Here is a 20,090-nt window from a genome sequence, read left to right as displayed (position 1 = left end):
CCTATATTAACAATATAAAGTCATTCTCATCAAAGTTTTATCAACAGGAATCAAGTAAATACAGAAAAAAAAGTATTTCCCAATTTCTTTTTTTTAATTTTTACTCACTCAGTGTGAAACCTGGACCTGATTGGATGAAGAGCTGAGATTCTGGTTCACATTCTTCCTTCTCCATCACTGTCACTGACACAGTACTTTGATACAAGATGGCAGCAGCCGCAGGTGGTGGAAATTAATGAGACTGCCGTCTTTCAGTTTCGATTTCACCGGCAAAGTTCTGTGCTGCCATCTATTGGCGAAGAGTATTTATACATGATTACTCTGCAACACACTGCTCTCACAGCTGACAGCGGCTGTGAGAGCAAATGATTTATAGAAAAAAAATGTGAAATTGGATACTTTCCCACGGCACACCTGACTAGATCTGGCGGAAACACCAGTGTGCCGCGGCACAGTGGTTGAAAAACACTGAGTTAGAGGATGGAAATAGAGCAGGAAATGATGAGCTCACTCGTCTTCCGGTGCTCGTAATGAAATCCTAATGGAGCCATTTTTCTCTGTCTCCTCCGTGTCCAGTCCCTCTTGACACTTGTTCTTAATTTAAGTTGCTCAGGGTTTAATATAGTTCGGGCTAATTTTGTAGAGCGGGAAGACCACCACACTGGGGGGGGGGGTTTCCACTGTGCCTCAGACCCGGTGACCTTATCGCAGCCCTGTGCGTTCGTCCCCACTGCGCCCCCAGGGTCCCCGTTCGCCCGGGCCAGCGTGAAGAGCAAGAACGAGAGCTCGTCGTACTTCCGCAGGAAGGAGAAGCGGGTCCGCTTCACCATCCGCCGCCTGGTGAAGTCGCAGAGCTTCTACTGGACCGTGCTGTGCCTGGTGGGCCTCAACACGCTGTGCGTGGCCATCGTGCACTACGACCAGCCCGACTGGCTCACCTACGCCCTGTGTGAGTGGCACGCCTCCCCACCACCGTCGCCTTGCCACTCGTCCACCACGGCTCAGCGTACTGGGAATAGACTCTCAGCTTTTTTTTTTTTTTTCTTTTTTTTTTTTTCACCACCTCATTTCAAGGCTCATTTTACAACCAGTTTCACCACAAGGGAGTGTGGAAGAGGATTAGGGCCACTGTGGGGGAAAAATTCTGACTTTTAAACTCAGAAATCTGACTTTAAACTCAGAAATCTGGTTTTAAACTCAAAAATCTGACATTTGAAGTCAGAATTCTGGTGAAAAATGTGAGCGTTTTGAGAAAAAAGTCAGAATTCTGAGTTTAAAAGTCAGAATTCTGAGTTTAAAGTCAGAATTATGAGTTAAAAGTCAGAATTCTGAGAAAAAAGTCAGAATTCCGAGTTTAAAAGTCAGAATTCTGAGTTTTAAAGTCAGAATTCTGAGAAAAAAAGTCAGAATTCTGAGTTTAAAGTCAGAACTCAGGGTTGTTTTCCACAGTGGCCCTCATCCTCTTCCGTAACGGCGTGATGGTGCCTTATAGTTCACACCCACTACGTCTGTACCACCTCTGCTTTTAGACTAAAGGTTGTTTAACAGCTCGTTACAGAGCTTTATTTTGAAGGAAGTGGCAAGTTTTTACATATCCGCCCCGATATTGTTTTACTTCAGAAGAAATGTTGCGTTTACGCGGCAACATTTTGAAAGCAAAATAGCAGAAAATGGCAAAAAAAAGAACAAAAGAGTAGAAATATACTCTGGAAAAAAATACTTTACATTCTGACTTTTTTTTTTTTTTCCTCAGGTAACTAGCGGGTAACTGTAATGTAATCCCGTGGAGTGTTGACTCTGTGTGCACCTGCCTCCCCTCAACCATTATTTCCTCCCATCAAAGCACAACAATAGCCTCTTTCGCTGCTGTATTTGCACAGCAGGCCTGGTTATGTTTTCTTTTTCTTTTCTTTTGTGTGTTTTTGTTGTGAACGTGTTTCAGACCTGGCCGAGTTTGTTTTCCTGGGTCTGTTCCTGGCTGAGATGTCCATGAAGATGTACGGCCTCGGACCCCAGAACTACTTCCACTCCTCCTTCAACTGCTTCGACTTTGGGGTGAGGTGTCCCGCAGGGGGAGGGGGGGGAGAATGATGTATTTCCTCGTGTTTATTTAGGTTAGATTTTACAAGACAATATTTTTTTATTTACATAACAGAAATTCTTGAACAGTGTTGGATTTTTGTGTTAATTTATTAAATATTTTTTGTAATTTTATTTCCATTTATAAAATATAGTTTTTATTTTTTTATCTTTATTATATTAATTTAATAATTGAATTTTTTATTATTTACATACACATATTAGCATTTGTGCTAGATTTTTTTTGCCTTTTATTTAGAATTTATAGATTTTACAAATATAGCTATTTAAAGTGGTTCCCGTCGGATGATTAAGATGATAAAGCGTCGCATTGATGAGTCGGTTGCCTTCAGGTGATCATCGGCAGCATCTTCGAGGTGATCTGGGCCGCCATCAAACCGGGAGCCTCGTTCGGGATCAGCGTGCTGCGGGCGCTCCGACTGCTGCGCATCTTCAAAGTCACCAAGTGAGCGACGCGCCGAGTCTCTGCTGCGTTCGCGTTCAAAAACACGTGACGAGGTGGTGCGAAACGGCGAATCTGTGTGTGCTTGTGCAGGTACTGGAACTCTCTGAGGAACCTGGTGGTGTCGCTGCTCAACTCCATGAAATCCATCATCAGCCTGCTCTTCTTGCTCTTCCTCTTCATCGTGGTCTTCGCTCTGCTGGGAATGCAGCTGTTCGGCGGACAGTGAGTCCGAGGCTCACGTTTGATAATCAGCCAGGACACGGTGGCCGTTTTCACAAAGCAAACCCCGATTCCATTAAGATTTACAGAAGTGTTCTTTGAGTTTTTGACTGTGCAGATAATGATCAAACCGGTAAAAATATCTGCAAAGAAACAAGTACCCGTTGGAAATTCCTCGAATTTTGACACTTTTTACAGAAAAAAACTGTAATAATAATATTAATAATTGCTTTCTATGAACTATCAACTATTTATTGCGTTATTTATGCTAAATGTGCTCCGTTTACGATTACTGAAATTCCTGCATAATTTTTTTTTTTTGGGGGGGGGGTGGGGTGGGCCTGCAATTTATATTAAGAAGCAACTTATGTATGTAAACAAACTATCCATACCATGTTTGACCACTAGATGTCACTGTATGGCGACAGAAAGCTGCTACAGTTCCACAGAACAATGTCCATTACTACTGTATTTGACTGATGCGGCAAGAAAAATTCCTGCAAATTCACACGATTCAACACTTAAATCTGGACGTGGAGAATGAATGTGTTTTTTTCTCGTGGTGAAATTATTTTTTATCAGACTTGTTTTTATGCCTGATGCTTTGCCTGTCCCATCGAAAACACATGATTATATAGGGTCTTTTTTTGTAGCACATTCGACAATTGTATTTGTTTATCTGTGGTACTGCAGCAGCATTCTGTCGTCATACAGTGATGGTGGTCACCGTTGGTATTTCACAGTATTTTTCAATATATACCTCACATGACCAGCTGAAGACCTACAAAAAAAAAAAAAGCAGGATTTATAGTCTGGAAAATACGGTAATCTTGAAATACATTCTTTTGTGGCCAGAAAAAATGTTAAAGTTTGGATTGAATCTGTTGAAATTCAAAGGGCACTTTTTAGGCTGCCGAGATTCTAATGAAAACCCGAGCGAAGGAAAGCTCTCATAGATTTTGACGAGGCACCAAACAAGCCCTCCTGCCTCCTCCGCATCCAATCCTTCACGTCGGGGGGGAGGCGTAATTAGGTCCCGGGAGGCGGCCGGAGATGCGGAATATCAGCATGAGCGTGTCTCATCCGTTCGAGAAGAAACGGCGGCGCCCGGTGACCTCATGCCGCCGCCGGACTGCCTGATGCGATGCGAGGGGACGAGGAGCTGCTGAGTGCAGCGGGAGGTCAGAGGAGGAGGAGGAGGAGGAGCGCTCACCGCCGGCCCGCTTTCTCCCCGCAGGTTTAATTTTGAAGACGAAACGCCGACAACCAACTTTGACACGTTCCCAGCGGCCATCCTCACCGTCTTCCAGGTAAAGGTCGACGCCGTCGCCGTGGTTTCTTGCTTAATTTTTTCTTCTGCCTTCAATGTGTGTGTGCCCCCCCCCCTTCGTCCGCCCCAACAGATCCTGACAGGCGAGGACTGGAACGCCGTCATGTATCACGGCATCAAGTCACAGGGCGGCGTGCACGGCGGGATGTTCTCCTCCATCTATTTCATCGTCCTCACCCTCTTTGGAAACTGTATCCTGCGTCGTCGATCCCACGAAGCGCCGCCGCCCCCTTGTAGCTGCCGATCGTCGTGTTTGTCTTTTTTCATCACATGTTTTATTTTTCTCCTGACGATAGTAATAACCAGACACGCTCCTCAATGTCTTCTTGGCCATCGCCGTGGATAACCTGGCGAATGCCCAGGAGCTCACCAAGGTACAGTGTATTTCTTGGTTTATTACAGTTTTTTAGCCAGGAGATGGAGGAACCAACCACATCCAGGCCCTCAGTCTTTGACTTTGTTAACATTGCCAGAAGGCCTCACCTTGACCGGTTCAATAAAAAAACGTCTTATTTGGAGATATTCTAATATTGTGGCAGGACGAAGGATGAGGCAGAGCTGACTCTTGGAACACGTCTTTATTTCGCCAAACACAGAACTAGACTGGAACAGCCCACAACAGCCCGGGCGCGGGAGAACCCAAAACCCCACCCCCTTACCCATAATCCTCTGGGTGAGAGGCCTGGATCCTAACAACCGCCACAATATCACCGTTTTCTGTGCTCCGTGTGTCTCCAGAAAAGCCGAGAGTAAAAACACTTGCAGTTAAACTTGCGGTAAAACCTGTCTGTTTACACGAAAAGGCTGCCAGGGTGGACATTTTTTAAAAAAACTCCTATTTCTGACTCTGGAGAAACAGGGGTAATCACAACTTTTCGAAAACACTCCCAACTCCATCTCCTTGGAAACGGGCGAAAACGCAACCCTTTTCTTTTTTAGAGCAATGTTGCTACTGCGCATGCGCCACCACGGCAGTAGTAACTACTTCTTCTGCACATGCTCAGACAATAACAACAGTGTTTACCCGAGTGTCACGACTCCCAGTCCATATTCTCTATTCTGACTTTCTCAGGTGCACTGAGAAAAAAGTTCCCTGTCACAATAAATTGACTCAATTTGTATTTAAACTCTTTATTTTTCCAGTAGTTAATTGAAATCGACACGTTAAAATCCCCCCCATAAAAAATCTGAAGTTAGGATTTTGAAACAAGCAGATGAAGATAATCGTAATGTCACACGACGGTCTCACTGCCTGTGTATTTGCATGCATGCATGTATGTATGTTTATGTTTTGCACGGCGTCCAGGACGAGGAGGAGCAAGAGGAGGCGATCAACAAGAAGCTGGCGCTGCAGAAGGCCAAGGAGGTAAAGGAGGTCAGCCCCATGTCGGCCGCTAACATTTCCATCACAGCGTAAGTCCAACCTCCGTCAATAATGTGTGAAAACTTTTGTTGCGGGTATATTTAACTTTGTGATTTTTTTTAAAGCACCAAAAACAGCCACTGCTTACGTATTTTCTCGATGTTGCTGTAAATAATAAGTCTCAACTTGGGAATAACTGTTGCTCTACTGCTGTTTTATGGCCTCGTCGAAAAGGGAAGCTAACCGCTAACGGCTGATAGCAGTAACTGTTAAGACGGCGTCAGCTAATGCTAGCAGTGGCAGGATGAAGAGAGACGACGTTCACGTACGATCAAAGCAGCGACTGACAAGTCAGTGCTTCGACAGTTTAGTTGAATTGTTACCGAGCTGATTCACGCTAATGCTAACGCTCGCGTCATTGTTAGCGAGACAGACAGAGCCAGCGACTTTATGGTTTTTAGTTTTTAGTAACTACAACTGAGTTATATCAAGGCCCCGTTTACGTGATAACGTTAAAAAACAACAACATTTGTTTCGTTTTCGGGATCCGTTGACGTGACGCCGCCGCTTGGAGTCGCTGAAAACGCAACTTTTTGGAAAATTTTTAAAACACTACAACTCTGTCTCCGTGGAAATAAGGAAACAACTTTTTTTTGGAAACGTTGCTACTCCGTCAGATAAAGTTCTTTGCTCGGGTTAGATTGACAATTACAACATTTGCCTCCAGACTTCCCGCCTCATGTTCTCCTGGGACTTTGTAGTTTTATAGTTGACGGTCACCCATAGCAACAATCCCACTGGGTTTTTACATTACTAATACAAACGACGGCACCGACTCGTGGCCATGACATGCTAGCGAAACAGTTTTCGGCATTTGTGCTGAAACGCAGCACTTTCCTGAAATGAAAACACAAAAAAAGAATGTATCGTCTCTTGAAACGTTGTCACGTAATCGGGGCCTAGATTTTTAATTTTTTTTTCTCGAGACCTGTGACTCAGTTCTGTCTTCCAAACATAGCCTCTGTAAATACTGTGTAGCTTTGACCTCGGTGTCTGTCGTGAAATGCTAACCGTATTTGTACGACTCTGCCGCCACCACAGCAAGTCAGAGCCCCTCCCCCCCCGGTGGGTTCGCCGCTTTTTTTCCTCTTCAGTTTTCCGTCTTTCTGACGTCTGGCCGCACGTGGAAAACGTTGACGATGGGCCTCAGAGGAGACGGAGACATGTCCATTTCCTTATCTGGCTGTTTTCTCTGACTACATCCTATTATGATGTCCTCCCTCCCCCCTCCTCCCCCCCCCCCAACCCAACCCAACCCCTCCTGTCCCCATTTTTGTTTCGTTGCATGTGCAGTTTTCTAACACGCAGTCGAGGTAACGCGCACTCTAGCAGCTCATCCATCTGCAGCGTTAACTCACTGTGAGTTATTACCTCTCTGTTACGATTCTCCAACCCTCCCGTCACCCCTTCCTCTCGCAAAAGCCGTCTTCTTTTCTCTCATTTTTTTATTTAATTTAATTTTTTTTAATTGTGTGGAGAGAATGTGGCGGCTCCTCCGTGATCCCACCTCCAGCTACGTGTGTGTTTCGCTGATTGCATTCATGTGTGTGTGTGTGTGTGTGTGTGTGTGTGTGTGTGTGTGTTTGATTTTTGTCATTATCACCCTGTGAAGTGTCGCGATGGTGTCGGTACGTTTCAGTGTTTCTGTTCATTTCCAGCAATGTTGTTGAAGTTAATGCCAAATCGTCGACTACAATTTGTAGCTACTTCTTCAAAAACTAAGTAACTTAAGTGGGAAAGCACATTTAAGAAGTAACTAGTTACTCGGTGAAGACATAATCTGGATTATCTGAAGTCACATCCGTCGGCGGGAGGAAGATGCTCTTTAATCTCGACGTTAGTTGGAGGAAGATGCTCTTTAATCTGAGCATTAATGGGAGGAAGATGCTCTATCATTTGGATAGAAAGATACTCTGCTGCTCAATAACGACAAAAGCAACAAGCACTGTAACTGTACAATTTAGAAATGAGAGAGAAAGAATATTGGGATTACGTCTTGACGTCAAGACGCTAAATGTATTTTGTAGAACCAGATTTGTGTGGAACCACAAAAATACTCACAGGAAAGTAAACAAATGAACATAGTCGATGACGAGCCAGACCGTCGTGGAGTTAGCGGCTCCCACATAACCTCTCTTTTCTCTTATCTGTCCAGTCAGACGTGTCACTAATCACTGAATTAGTGAGAAAAACAGGAAATATGTCGATAAAAAGAGTTAAGAAATCAATTGCATCGTTTCAAAGAGACGTTCAGTTTAACGTCCATGAACTTTCTCTTTGTTCCAAACAGGAATAAAAGCTTTAAAAAAGGACATTAAGCGGAAGCTGGAGCTCAGTCCTAGTTTCATAGTCTTAACTTTCCAATTATTTCTTTTTTTTTATTGCATTTCTTTTTTTTAATAATTTAGCGCCTGTATAGATGTTCCCTCTCAGTACTCCGCTGCCTATTTGCACCCCCCCCACCCCCCCTGTGCTTCGGCCTGTAACCTGTTTCAGACCCTTTTGCAGCTCCCTCTCTCCCCCTGCGTTTGTGTAAATGTGGCTCCCTTTATGTGTTCGTAGGAGTTATGTCTGCACCCCCGTCCATCACTACCTGAGGTAAACGCCCCACTGCCTGTTGGACAGACGGTCCGTTAACGCCGGCCACACGATCATCTTTCTCATTCTTTACATTCCTGCGAGCGAGAGCGCCAAAAAAAAAGAAAAAGAAAACACCCCGTCATCACCAACACACTGCGTTTCAGACTCATTGAAGGCTCATTTATGCTCGACGACAAAGAAAATGACAGAAAACAGAAATTAATAAAGGAGATAAAGGGGGGGGTGGAGAAAAAATATAGCAGTTCTTGAACAGACGTCATAATATTCTTTTCTCTACTTAATATTTAATTCTATTACCATATTTCCCAGACTCTATTTAGCGGCCCCCCACACACACATACTGGTAATCTGACTTGTATGAAGAAGTGTCTCATTTATGAAATGGTCGTTTATGTGCTGCTCACACTTTTGAATTTATCAGCAACTTTCCAGTTTACCCACATTTACATCGTCTGAATACGTGGAGTCACATTTACAATACATATTTCCTGTTATACGAATACAGCAGCCACTTATGGAGTGACATACAAACTGTGTTTTCACCATTTCTGGGATTTCAGTCCTTTTCGGAAAAAAAATTTCTGACACAGGAAGTGAACAAAAATACACAGGAATTGAAGCTTTCCTGCATAAATGAGCCTTTATCAGTCGCAGCAGTCCCATGTGGTCCACCTGTTCGCCTGACGCAGCGTGTTGTGCTTCCCAGAACGTACAAGCAAAGAAATGCAGCAGCAGCAGCAGCAGCAGGACCGACATGGGCCGAAGCTGTTTGTCTGCAGAAGCAACATGCAGTCGTCCGTTGTTAAACCATGCAAAAGACGAGCGCAGTTTTCAAGTCGCCGGACTGTGACGAGCGCATGCATTCAACCATTTCAAAGTGCTTTACGAGGCACAAACATAAACACCCCCCCCCCAGAAAAGAAAAAAAAAAAAAAGCCAAGCATGGTAGTCATGCTTGACCGTCTGTTCAGGCATTTCCATAGACGAGCTCTCTCTCCACAGTCTGACGGATGGAAGCACCGTCCGCTGTGTGAGAAGCTCCATTGCACTGTGGTCATACTGTAAATCATTCAGCATGTAGGGACTACGTGTGTCATCCCGAGATGTAAAACGAGATATATCGCTGGTTTTATGTGCCACGGCGTGTAAAGTACATACATATTTAAATGTGCCATAAAGGGAACCCATGCCTGTCCGTGAATCCATCGGAGATGCTTGAACCCCCCCTTTTTTTTTTTTATTTTGTAGCCGTCGATGAACTGTTGTGTCCAAACTGTGGCGCCGAAAAAACAATGGCGGAGCTTCGGGAGATAGTTTTCGCACAGAGTTTGAGGTCACATCCTGGACCGGCCGGTCGTGACTCGCGTGTTTTTTTTCTTCCCCCCCCCCCCCCCCCCCCCGTGTTGCAGCAAAGAGCAGCAGAGGTCGGTGAAGACGATGTCGGTGTGGGAGCAGAGGGCCAATCAGCTGCGGCGGCAGAACCGGGCCAGCTGCGAGGCGCTGTACAGCGAGCTGGACCCGGAGGAGCGCCTCCGCCTGTCCACCGCCCTCCACATCCGGCCTGACATGATGACCCACCTGGACCGCCCGCTGGTGGTGGAGCCCCGCGACGGGGCTCTGACGGGCGGCGGTCACCATCATCACCACCACCACCATCATCATCATCATCACAAGCCGTGCGCGGCGGACGACGCCGAGACGGCCGACGACGATCCTCCGCCGCCTCACCCGCTCGCCGCCGCCGCCGCCGCCCCTCACCAGCCCCGCCGCCACCACCGCCACCGAGACAGGGACCGCGCCGCCACCAGAGACGAGAGCAACGACAACGGCGACGCCGCCAAAGACGGCGGGCGGCACCACGTCCACCACAGCCGCTCCAAGGACCAGGACGGCAGCCGCTGCAGAGACGGGAAGGGCGAGCGGTCCCGCAGCCGCGAGGGAGGCAGGAAGCACCACCACCACCAGAGCTCGGGGGAGGACGGCGGCGGCGGCGGCGGCGGCGCCGGGGGCGACAGAGAGCACCGCCATCATCACTCGCACCGCCAGTCCCGCGGGGGCAACGGGACGGTGAACAGCGGGGGGCGGGGGGAGCGACGGTCCCGCCACAAGGGCGGCCGTTCGTCCAACAGAGACGGGGAGAGGAACTCCAGGGGGGACAGCGGCGAGAACGGGGAGAAGAGGCGGCACCGGACTCACGGGTCCAGGGGTCAGTCCACGGCGGAGGGGGAGGAGCTTAACGACAGGGAGAAGAGCCAGGGTCACAGGTAAAAACCGACAAAAAACTTTATGTCCAGTGAAAAAAAAAAAAAAAAATGCACATGATTCCACAAGAGGGAAGCGTTCAGTTCTTCCATCTTCTGAACGCGAGATCCTGGACGGGGAAACCAACCCGTCAGGCGTCCAAACGCAAAGAAACAAACACACCCGTTGTCAGATTAGACTCCGGAATTCACTGAGTATCAAGATTTTTACAAGCTTACTGAAAAAGGAAACTTCCTCCATAAAATGAAAATGACACAAGGGGAAAGACAGAGTACAACTCAATACATGTAATGAGCAAATAATCAGCTACAAATAAACATGTGCAGAGTGAAAACAGGCAAATGGTTAAAACATAAAAGCCATTAAAAAAAGTCCATTCACAAACAGAAAAGAAAAACATTTACCCGATTAAAATAAAACTTCCAACAATAATCATCAAAGCACATACAGTAAACTTCAACAAAACAAAAACTAGAAAGATAAACAACAACTGGAGCTTCACTTAATTCAACATTATTTTTCCATTGATCATAGTTTTTTTTTAGGTTTGTTTTAAAAACAACATGAGTGCTAATTGACCTCATTTGAGGGGGCAGCATGTTCCAGTATGAGACGGCTTGATATATAAAAGTATCTTTGAGAGCGTTAGTTCTTGGTTAAAGGCAGTTAAGTTAGTGATTGTAATTAAAGACTGAGTTCCAAGAGTCAAGTTGGACTTTTCTAGCAGTAGTGTTTCGGAGAAGTTTGTTGATTTTATTTGTTGTGAGTCAAGTTTTGTTGTGTTACCACGGACATTCATCAAGTCACTCAGTCAACAGCTCTTCCTCCAAGGAAGGGAACGTTTCCCACAACTTACTAACCCTCACTACACCATCATCTGCATACGTGGATATGAGTGAACCTGTAAGGGGAAGGAAAACACTTAAAATGTTTTCATGTATACATCCTGCTTTTGTTTGAGTGGGTAGAATTATTATTATAATCTTTTTGTAATTATGTTGCTTAAATAGGAATCTTTTCTGAACTTAAAATGCCGTCGATGGCTCAGATCCCTCTGGACTTCTGGTGACGTGAGTCTTCAGTGTTTGCACAGTTTGTAGTGAGGCGGTTTTAAGGTAAATTATTTTCGCACCAGACTTTATGTCTCATCGGTTCATATAGTGAGGTTTGGTTGATAGTCTCAGTTCTTGGATTTGGTCGGCCGGGTTGTCAGTTTGCGGTTCTTCGTCTGCCGTCGGTGCAGGGTGGGCGACTCGGAGGGGGAGTCCCTGGCCATCTCCCCCCAGCAGGGCTCCGGGGGGACGGGCTGGCCCCCCGACCAGCCCGAGGACTCTGACAACCAGAGGAACGTCCAACGGACCGGACAGTCCTCCTCCATCTACATCCCTCCTGTGACCATCACCTCCCCTCCCGGAGAGACCACCCTGATCCAGAGTGAGTCCTGAGACCACACACACACACACACACACACCCACACACGCACACACACACCCGTCGCACAATCACCCCGAGAGACAAACGTCTCATACAGACTCTCACTCTGTAATAATATTAGTTTTTACTCCTCCGAGCCTGAAGCTCTGTTGAAGGGAGGTTTGTGACCAAGCTGTGAGTCAAAGACGCTTTTTACTTTTCATGAGGGACGTCGATTACCATGGGATTGATTTATTTTATTTTTTTTCTGATCTCACTTCACGGAATTCTTATTTTAATAAGCGAAGATAAGGAACTGAGAATAAAGTGAACAGGAATGAGGATTAAAAAACAAAGAAATGGATGTCAGGAGTTAACCTACTCAGAGAGGCAGATTCAATTACTTGCAAATTATTTTTTGGCGTCTTCTTAACATTTTTAATCCACCGTGTATGACTGTTTATTGGCATTTGTCATCTTTATGATTGAGTTGATGCAAAAGACTCTTGTTTCTTGGCTCTGTAGTGTTAGCCCACAAATTACAGATTTATTATCGGCAATTACCGATTACAGGTGATTCAGCATTAGCATTAGCATTAGCAGTTAACTATTGTCACGAACAACACTCGATTTGATTGATTTCTCTGTGAGAAGTGACAGAATTAAATCTGACTCGAGTAAAGTTCACTTCACCTGATCATGTTTTATCTGCTTTACCTCCTTTCATTAATGTTAATGCAGCTGATTACATTTTTATAGCTATGGGTAAAAAAAAACAAAAACAAAAAATGGCTTATATTCTTATACAGGCAATTCCATGGACATATATATTAGAATAAAACTCATTAGGAAATACAAACATGTTGAACTGAAAGTACAAAATAAGGTGTTCTCATTGGACTATATGGAGTTAATCCGCTTCTTCTGGTTACGCAGAGGATTACATCATTCTGGGTATAGTAACCATATTCACTATTCCTAATTATTAATAACAACCAATGTTTGGTGGTTTTCAAAAAAACCCACATTCAGACTCACGATAGCGTAAAACTCTGAGCTCACAGTGGCGTGGCCGTCTGTCTTTCCAGTGAACAGCGTGGACAGTGAGAGGATGCCCATGACTGAGAAGACCCTGGAGGACCTGGCCCAGACCGGACCCAAACCCATCCTGCCTTACAGCTCCATGTTCATCTTCGGACAGGCCAACCCGTGAGTCTCGCCGAAAAGCACCTCCAATGTGATGTGGGAGTCAGAAACACTGTCATTAAGAAATACTTACGGTCTGTTCTGGATGATAAATCACCTGTTTAAAAAAAAAAAAGCATCAAGGTTTCTCACTCACTGGGTATTTTCCTTTAATTCTTAGCTGACTGAAACAAATAAAAAGTGTAATTTGTATTCTGGGAAATACGGTAATCTTGAAATAATTAATTTTGCTCGTAATCAGCAGTTTTGCACCACAATACAGAGTACATAGTAAAATAAGAATAGTGTACTCAAACTTGAAAATCTTTCTAAGGGGTAAAACTTTTTGTTTTTTAAACGGCAGACTGTCTATTCTGTTGATTTATTTCAATTTGTTGTGACATATTTAATCACTTTTAGTTTAAATTCCTTTTTTTTTTCCATATGGTAGCAGCTTTCAACTGTCATACAGTGACATCCAATGGTCGTATGTGCCTCTGCATTTTAGAATATAAATTGCTTTCTAAGAAAGTGTGACTTGCATTCTGAAAACGACGCTGATCTTGAAATCTGTTATTTTACATTTCATTTGCAGTTTTTATGATGGCCCAGAATACCGAGCTGGTAAAATAACAACACCGAGCCAAACTGCCTAATTTCTTTTGGAGTAAAAGTGTTTAAAAAAAACAAAAAAAACTTGTTTCTACTGCTTTATGTTTGCTATAGCATAATTTATCATCTTTAATTTAAATGTATTTTTTTTTTCCCTGTGGTCATGTAATAGCATTCTATTGTCAACACAGTGCCATCTAGTGGTCGCAGATTGACCATATATGTTTGGTATATAATCTGCTTCTTTATGAAATTTGCACGGCCAACCAAGCAACAACAAAAGTGTGTGACCTATAGTCTCTCCCCCCCCCCCCCCCCCCTCCAGGGTGAGGCGGCTGTGTCACTACATCGTGACCCTGCGGTACTTCGAGATGTCCATCCTGGTGGTCATCGCCATGAGCAGCATCGCTCTGGCGGCGGAGGACCCCGTGTGGACCAACGCTCCCCGAAACAACGTGAGACACAAACTCGTTCTTCGCTTGTTACTCGTTAAACGTCTGTTTTTATTTTTTTCCCGTCACGCCTGAGCTGCCGTCTCGTCTGCAGGTGCTCAAATATCTGGACTACGCCTTCACCGGGGTCTTCACCTTTGAAATGGTCATCAAGGTGAGCTGCGACAAACACCCAACGCCTTGCGACTCGTGTAGAATTTGCTGAACGTACTTTAAAGGGGCAGTATGTAAGATTGTAGTGCTGTAATTCTCACACTTGTGCGTTAGGGGGCAGTAAAGAGTAATTGTGGCAACAAGCGAGCTTTGTCTGTAGGAAAATGTAACAAGTATATTGTTGTGTACGTTCATGAAGGGAAATGTTCGACGCCCGAGGACTGTCTCAACACTGCCCCCCTGTGGCGTATGGTGGTACTGATCAGAAAATTTGTGTTGTGATTGCAACACTAGGCAACGTCGAAACTATTTTACGTTTTAGTTATAACTAGTTTAAATTAATTAGAAGCTACCAGAAGAATTATTTAAATTATATATGTAGTTGATACATGAAATAAAAAAAAAATGTAACTTAAAAAAAAAAAAAATGTAATACGACAAGAAAATAATTTTTTTCATGCATAATACAATAAAAAAGAAAAACTAATTACTGTGCGTGTGTGTGTCAGATGGTGGACCTGGGCCTGCTGCTTCATCCTGGTTCTTACTTCAGAGACCTCTGGAACATTCTGGACTTCATAGTGGTCAGTGGAGCGCTGGTGGCTTTTGCATTTTCGTAAGTTCAACTTCTCCTTTCGTCTTTTTGTCGTTTGTGTTTTTTATCGTCCGTCCCGAATACGATCCATTGGGGTTGACTGGATGTGTTCGCCTAATTCACTCAAATAACTTCACAGCAGGGGGGAAAAAAAATAGTTCCGGTGATACAGATTGTAAAGCTCAAACAATCAGATGGAAAAAGCTCAATGTACCACCTTGTGTTTCAAACTGGTAGTACAGGATTTCTGCACTATCTCAGCTGGACGACTGCTTGAGAACATCTGGATACACTGGAAACGTTTTCCCAGATGTTTCTGCAAACCATTAAAAGTTCTGAATATTGTAATTTATTCCACTTAAACTAGAAAATTTCAAGATTTTTTATTTTTTTTGCTTATGTCATGAAAAAGTAATATACAATATCTCAATATATTCCAATATTTTATTACATCAGATGTTTAAAAAATATTATTTCATCACTTTGGGTGACTCATTTTCCTTTGCTGAATAGTTCTTTTTTTTTTGTTTATTTTTTTTTTTCTTTTACAACTTTATCTCTTTATTTTGTTTTAAATAACTTCATCATGAACTTGACTATTATTAAATGAAAATGTAAATCAATCTTTTTCTTTTTATATCTTTCCATTGTTAATATAAACTCCTTAGATATTGGATTTATATATATTTCAATTTATATTTGTACTTTTTTAATCCAGTTTTAATTCTTTCTCCCTCGTTCACATCTTTTACTTCCTGTTCTGGTGTCCTTTGTTTTCTGTGATTATAATTCGTTAATGAAGCCTTTAAAATCACACAAACAGATACATAGTGTATTACTGAGGATGGACACAGTTTGACAGTCGAGCTGTTTTCATTAAAATTGTTTAATACCGTTAAAGCGAGAACATCTTAAGTGGGTTCAGCTGTTGTTGCATTTGCTGAGTCAGCGTCATGCTGACATCACCGCTTGAACCTGGTGACTGGACTGTGTGTGTGTGTGTGTGTGTGTGTGTGTGTGTGTGTGTGTGTGTGTGTGTGTGTGTGTGTGCGCGGTTTTATTGACTCGATCTTCTCCTTGTTTCTGTCCTGGGATCGTTTTGAAGGAGCTTCATGGGGTAATGCGTCTTCTACCTCTATCAGCCTGCCTGTCTGTGTCACCAACGCATTACGTGTGGGAGGGTGTGTGTGTGTGTGTGTGTGTGTGTGTGTGTGTGTGTGTGTGTGTGTGTGTGTGTGTGTGTGTGTGTGTGTGTGTGTGTGTGTGTGCCTGGTACACACTTATCTCCATCTCAGTTATTGACCCTCATGTCGTCCACCCTCTGCTGTCAAGGGGTCATGTCACCTGAGTGTTCATCATCCATTAACCCCCCCTCAACCCCCCCACACACACACCCCACAACTTGTGGGGGGGTGGGGGGGTTGAGGATGGGGCGTCTCTATCAGCACTTCCTGCTCAACTGGAATGATCCGTCTGTTTCCATCTGTCACCCACTCACTGTTTGAACCTGTTGGGAGTCGGACCTCAGAATGCTACACGCACACACACACACACACACACACACACACACACACACACACACACACACACACACACACACACACACACACACACACACACACAGAGAGAGCTGTTGTCATGTGATACAAACGTGTGTTTTATCTTGTTTGTGTGTGTGAAGCATCCATAAATGTGCTGTACCTTGTTTTACCACTGTTTTCCCCCAAGTAGATCGCAACAAGGTGTGACCAGGTGGGGACCCCCCCTATGACATCTCAAACCGCCCCTCACCATCCAGTTACACCCCCCCCCCCTCTCCATGACACTCCCCCCCCCCAAAAAAAAAAGCCATCAGCCTCCATGTAGAAGAAATCATGTTCCAGTTGATTTAATGCTGAAGTTTGTCTGAGAGCTTTCAACTGAAACCACAAGCCACCAACACTAAATCCTCCCGTTTCTCAAGGCCGTCGACACTCAGAACGACTCCCAATATCGTCAATAAAGAAAACAAAAAGCCCTCATAAATTCACCCGCATTAGTTCTTCTGTCAGAGACTTACAAGAAGATGGTTTTCCAGCAATACGAGCTTCTATTGACCATGACGCTCTTTGGAAGAAAAGCCAAACTTGGAATTTTTTTGTTTCGTTCCTTTGAGGAATTAAAAAAAAAAAACAGACCGTGTGTGACAGTTATGTCAGTAACTGTACTCTGTTGCTTTATTTAGTTATTTGTTGATTTTTAATAGAATAGTTCAGTTCATTTTTTTAAACATTTGTAGTTTTTTGAAGCCTGAAGTCTTGAAGAGATTGTTGTAGAAGTCTCCCAGTGGAAGATTTATTTGTAATAATAATAATAATAATAAAGTCAAAATAACTGTTTGGACAGTGCATATATTTTGGACAATGCACATCCTTTCACCGCCAGTATTTTTGTTTGTACTTGAGTACATATCATACGTGTTTGTACTTGTATCTAAGAGAAGAGGGTTTTTTGTTTTTTTTTAATGACGTACTCGTGGAATGCGGATTCTGTCTTTTGATTCGGAACAGATCTGAACCTTTAAATAATTCTGCAGGCCAGATGCAGGGTTTCATCTGCCGTCACTTTCCAGGACAAAGAGCGAGGGAGAGAGCAAGGAGGGACTGGAGGCAAAAAATAGAGTTTCCAGGGTTCAGCTCCCCGCTTGGTCTTCCGGGGACATGATGAAGTGTCGCCGGCGAGGCCAGGCGTCCTCCCTATCGCTCAAACCGACACCCCCACCCCCCACCCCACAGTGCCTGTCACTTGTTAGACCCGCTAACGATCCCCATCCCACCTCCTCTCCGACTGCAGCACTGCTCCCAGGTGGTGAGGGTTTCCCGTGGAAGCTATCAGAGTTAAAAAAAAAAAAATATTTTTTTAAATGTCTTCTCAAGCATCGTAACCATTTGAAGGATACAAATGCTAGCATGCAGGACCGACGTGCACCAGAGCATGGATGCTATTGCATGTGATCGTCATTGAAGTAAAAAAAAAAAAAAGGACCTGAACGGACCGGAGTTACTCCATTACATCACACTGTTGCCTGGTTGTTGCCTCCGAGCTGATTGCTACTGGGGAACCTTTAAAGTACAGTTTTATGTGCTTATTAATCATAACGGGACAGTTTGACTGTGTGATCGGACTCGAGGTTTCACCTCACCAAGAGTGGCGTCTGTCCAGAAAATGCCTGGGTTTGAAAGACAGTACAGTTTTTTTAAGTGGTGTCATTGCTTGTGAAGCGTTTTAAACTGCTGTTTGGTGGTACAAGTCGTCAGTAACTACCGTATCCTTTGGATAAATAGGAGAAAAAGGCGTAGAAGTCTCACTAGTACACCATACGACACCATCATCTGCATAGAGGGAGATCATTTGTTATGTACAGACACTGAGTGGACCTGTACAATGGAGAAAGACAGAGAAAAGGATCTAATAGGTTTATATCATACAGCCTGTGTGGGCAGTTTTAGTATTGTTTTAGAGATGTTGCCACCCAAGAGCAAAACTTTTCTGAAACAAAAAATGTTGCTTTCAGCCGTGAGGCCAAAATACTTTATTGGACGAGTCTGTCTAGTCAAGAAAAAGACAGTTAACTGAGGAAACAACTTGAAAGACGTGAAGCTTCTTCTCCAAGTTCACCCGTTTTAATGGCTCGGACAACTTTTTTGATCCAGTTGTCGACAGACGGACTCAAATTGTCAGTTTTTCTGCTCGTGACATGGACATTTAGGACAAAAGAGCCGCGATCAAGAGATACTCAGTGGTCAGGATTCTGTTTGGCGTCTAGTTCCTCTTATAGCTGTCGAAAACAGAGTGTTTGTGTAAAACTGCAAGTAGGGAACATTAAAAACAGGCTGAATGGGAACATACGTCTCACTTAGAGGAGCAACGAGGCACCGAGCGGGAACTCAAGAGACCAAGATATGACTTACAATGTGATTATACAAGATGTTTCATTACTTAATCTCAATATAAAGCGTTCAGCATAAAAGGGAAATTGTTACCTAATAGGGTTTTCACCTCATTGGTGTTATTTTTTTTTACGTCTTTTTCCTTCTACAGTCTTGAAACATAAAGTCTGAGTCTGTATTAATTTCCTTAATCCAATGTCCTAATCTCTCATTGTGTTTTATCAGGAATTTAGGTGCAGAACATAGTGAGACGTGATCTGTGACTTTCACTGTTTGTTCATCCATGGAAATGCACTTTTTTTTCCCATCCTTTTCAAGGATGTGGAGATTCTGCAATGCATGTTTGGATGTTCTTTTTGAGGACGGGTCCTATCAATACAGCGTGGCCGGCGCCACAGAGACTTTTATACCAACATACCGCATGAGCTTTGAATATCTGCTTTACTTTCGTCCCGATTTATCAAATTAAATTCACAGAATTTCCGACTACACATCGCAATATTTTCAGCAAAGTCATGTCACTGGGATTAATGTAACATGTTCTATTATTATTATTATTATTATTTACTTATTATATTATCATTATTATTATTATTCATGTTGATTTTGTGAGGCATGCAACAAGAAAGCAGGGCTCTTAAGTCCGTTGAGAGTTCATCAGTTGTGTCAAAATGATTCCCTCTATACTACCTAATACTACTGAATACTGCGTCACCTGCGAGCAGAAAAGGAGAATTGGACTCCCTACCTGTCTGTGCTCATAATGCCAGGGCTGATCGGCGTATTTTTCTGGTTTTCTTTGTGTTTCTTGGCTCCCAGAATCTCGTATGAGCTTTCAAAGTGACTCTTGTACTCGGGGAAAAAAAACCCCAGACATTCTGACAAACCGGCCGTCTCCAGTGTCGCTGCTTTAACATCAGTGTGTGTGTGTGTGTGTGTGTTCAGTTGTCATGACTGTCAAGAGATAGACGCCACAGTTTGAACGCTCCGTCGGAGGAGAAACACTGGAGGAGGACAACTCTGGAAACTATTCGCACAATGACCATGCAATCGATGAGCTTTGTCTCATCAAACCTCCTCGTCGCCGATATTTTCTTTTCAGCGATCCTGAAAGATCCTAATCCCGCCGATTAAGATCCCTGATGCACATGTCGTCGCTGTGACTGTTTCTGCATGTGTCCACGTTTCAGACACTTTTTTTTTTTTTTTAGGATTCCTCTGTGAATTAACCCATCTCATGCATGTATTCATTTCCGGGGATTACAGACTTGTTCATGTAAACCGGGATTACATGACACACTGAACGACGCAGAGACGCATGTGTCTGTGTTTGTGTGCCGTTTGCGGTTCAGGCGGGAAAAAAACCAAACC

The 20,090-nt window shown here is 43.9% G+C and overlaps 1 protein-coding gene across 1 annotated transcript in view; it reads left to right on the top strand.

Moving 5' to 3' along the window:
• The window catches only part of cacna1ba (calcium channel, voltage-dependent, N type, alpha 1B subunit, a), a gene marked incomplete at both ends in the record, with an annotated part of 97,513 nt that overhangs the window by 54,845 nt on the left and 22,578 nt on the right, over positions 1 to 20,090 (top strand). The window contains 15 exon segments of the mRNA XM_080498848.1: positions 743 to 949; positions 1,943 to 2,055; positions 2,433 to 2,545; positions 2,636 to 2,767; positions 4,002 to 4,074; positions 4,168 to 4,285; positions 4,401 to 4,468; positions 5,401 to 5,507; positions 6,811 to 6,876; positions 9,528 to 10,382; positions 11,594 to 11,814; positions 12,882 to 13,002; positions 13,916 to 14,045; positions 14,137 to 14,196; positions 14,705 to 14,811. Coding sequence (XP_080354974.1) covers positions 743 to 949; positions 1,943 to 2,055; positions 2,433 to 2,545; positions 2,636 to 2,767; positions 4,002 to 4,074; positions 4,168 to 4,285; positions 4,401 to 4,468; positions 5,401 to 5,507; positions 6,811 to 6,876; positions 9,528 to 10,382; positions 11,594 to 11,814; positions 12,882 to 13,002; positions 13,916 to 14,045; positions 14,137 to 14,196; positions 14,705 to 14,811 — 2,491 coding nt within the window.

The sequence above is a fragment of the Blennius ocellaris genome, assembly GCF_963422515.1.
Source record: "Blennius ocellaris genome assembly, chromosome: 7".
Taxonomy (NCBI): Eukaryota; Metazoa; Chordata; class Actinopteri; order Blenniiformes; family Blenniidae; genus Blennius; species Blennius ocellaris.
The sequence above is the reverse complement of the archived record's forward strand: the minus strand, read 5'-3'. Positions and strand labels throughout refer to the sequence as shown.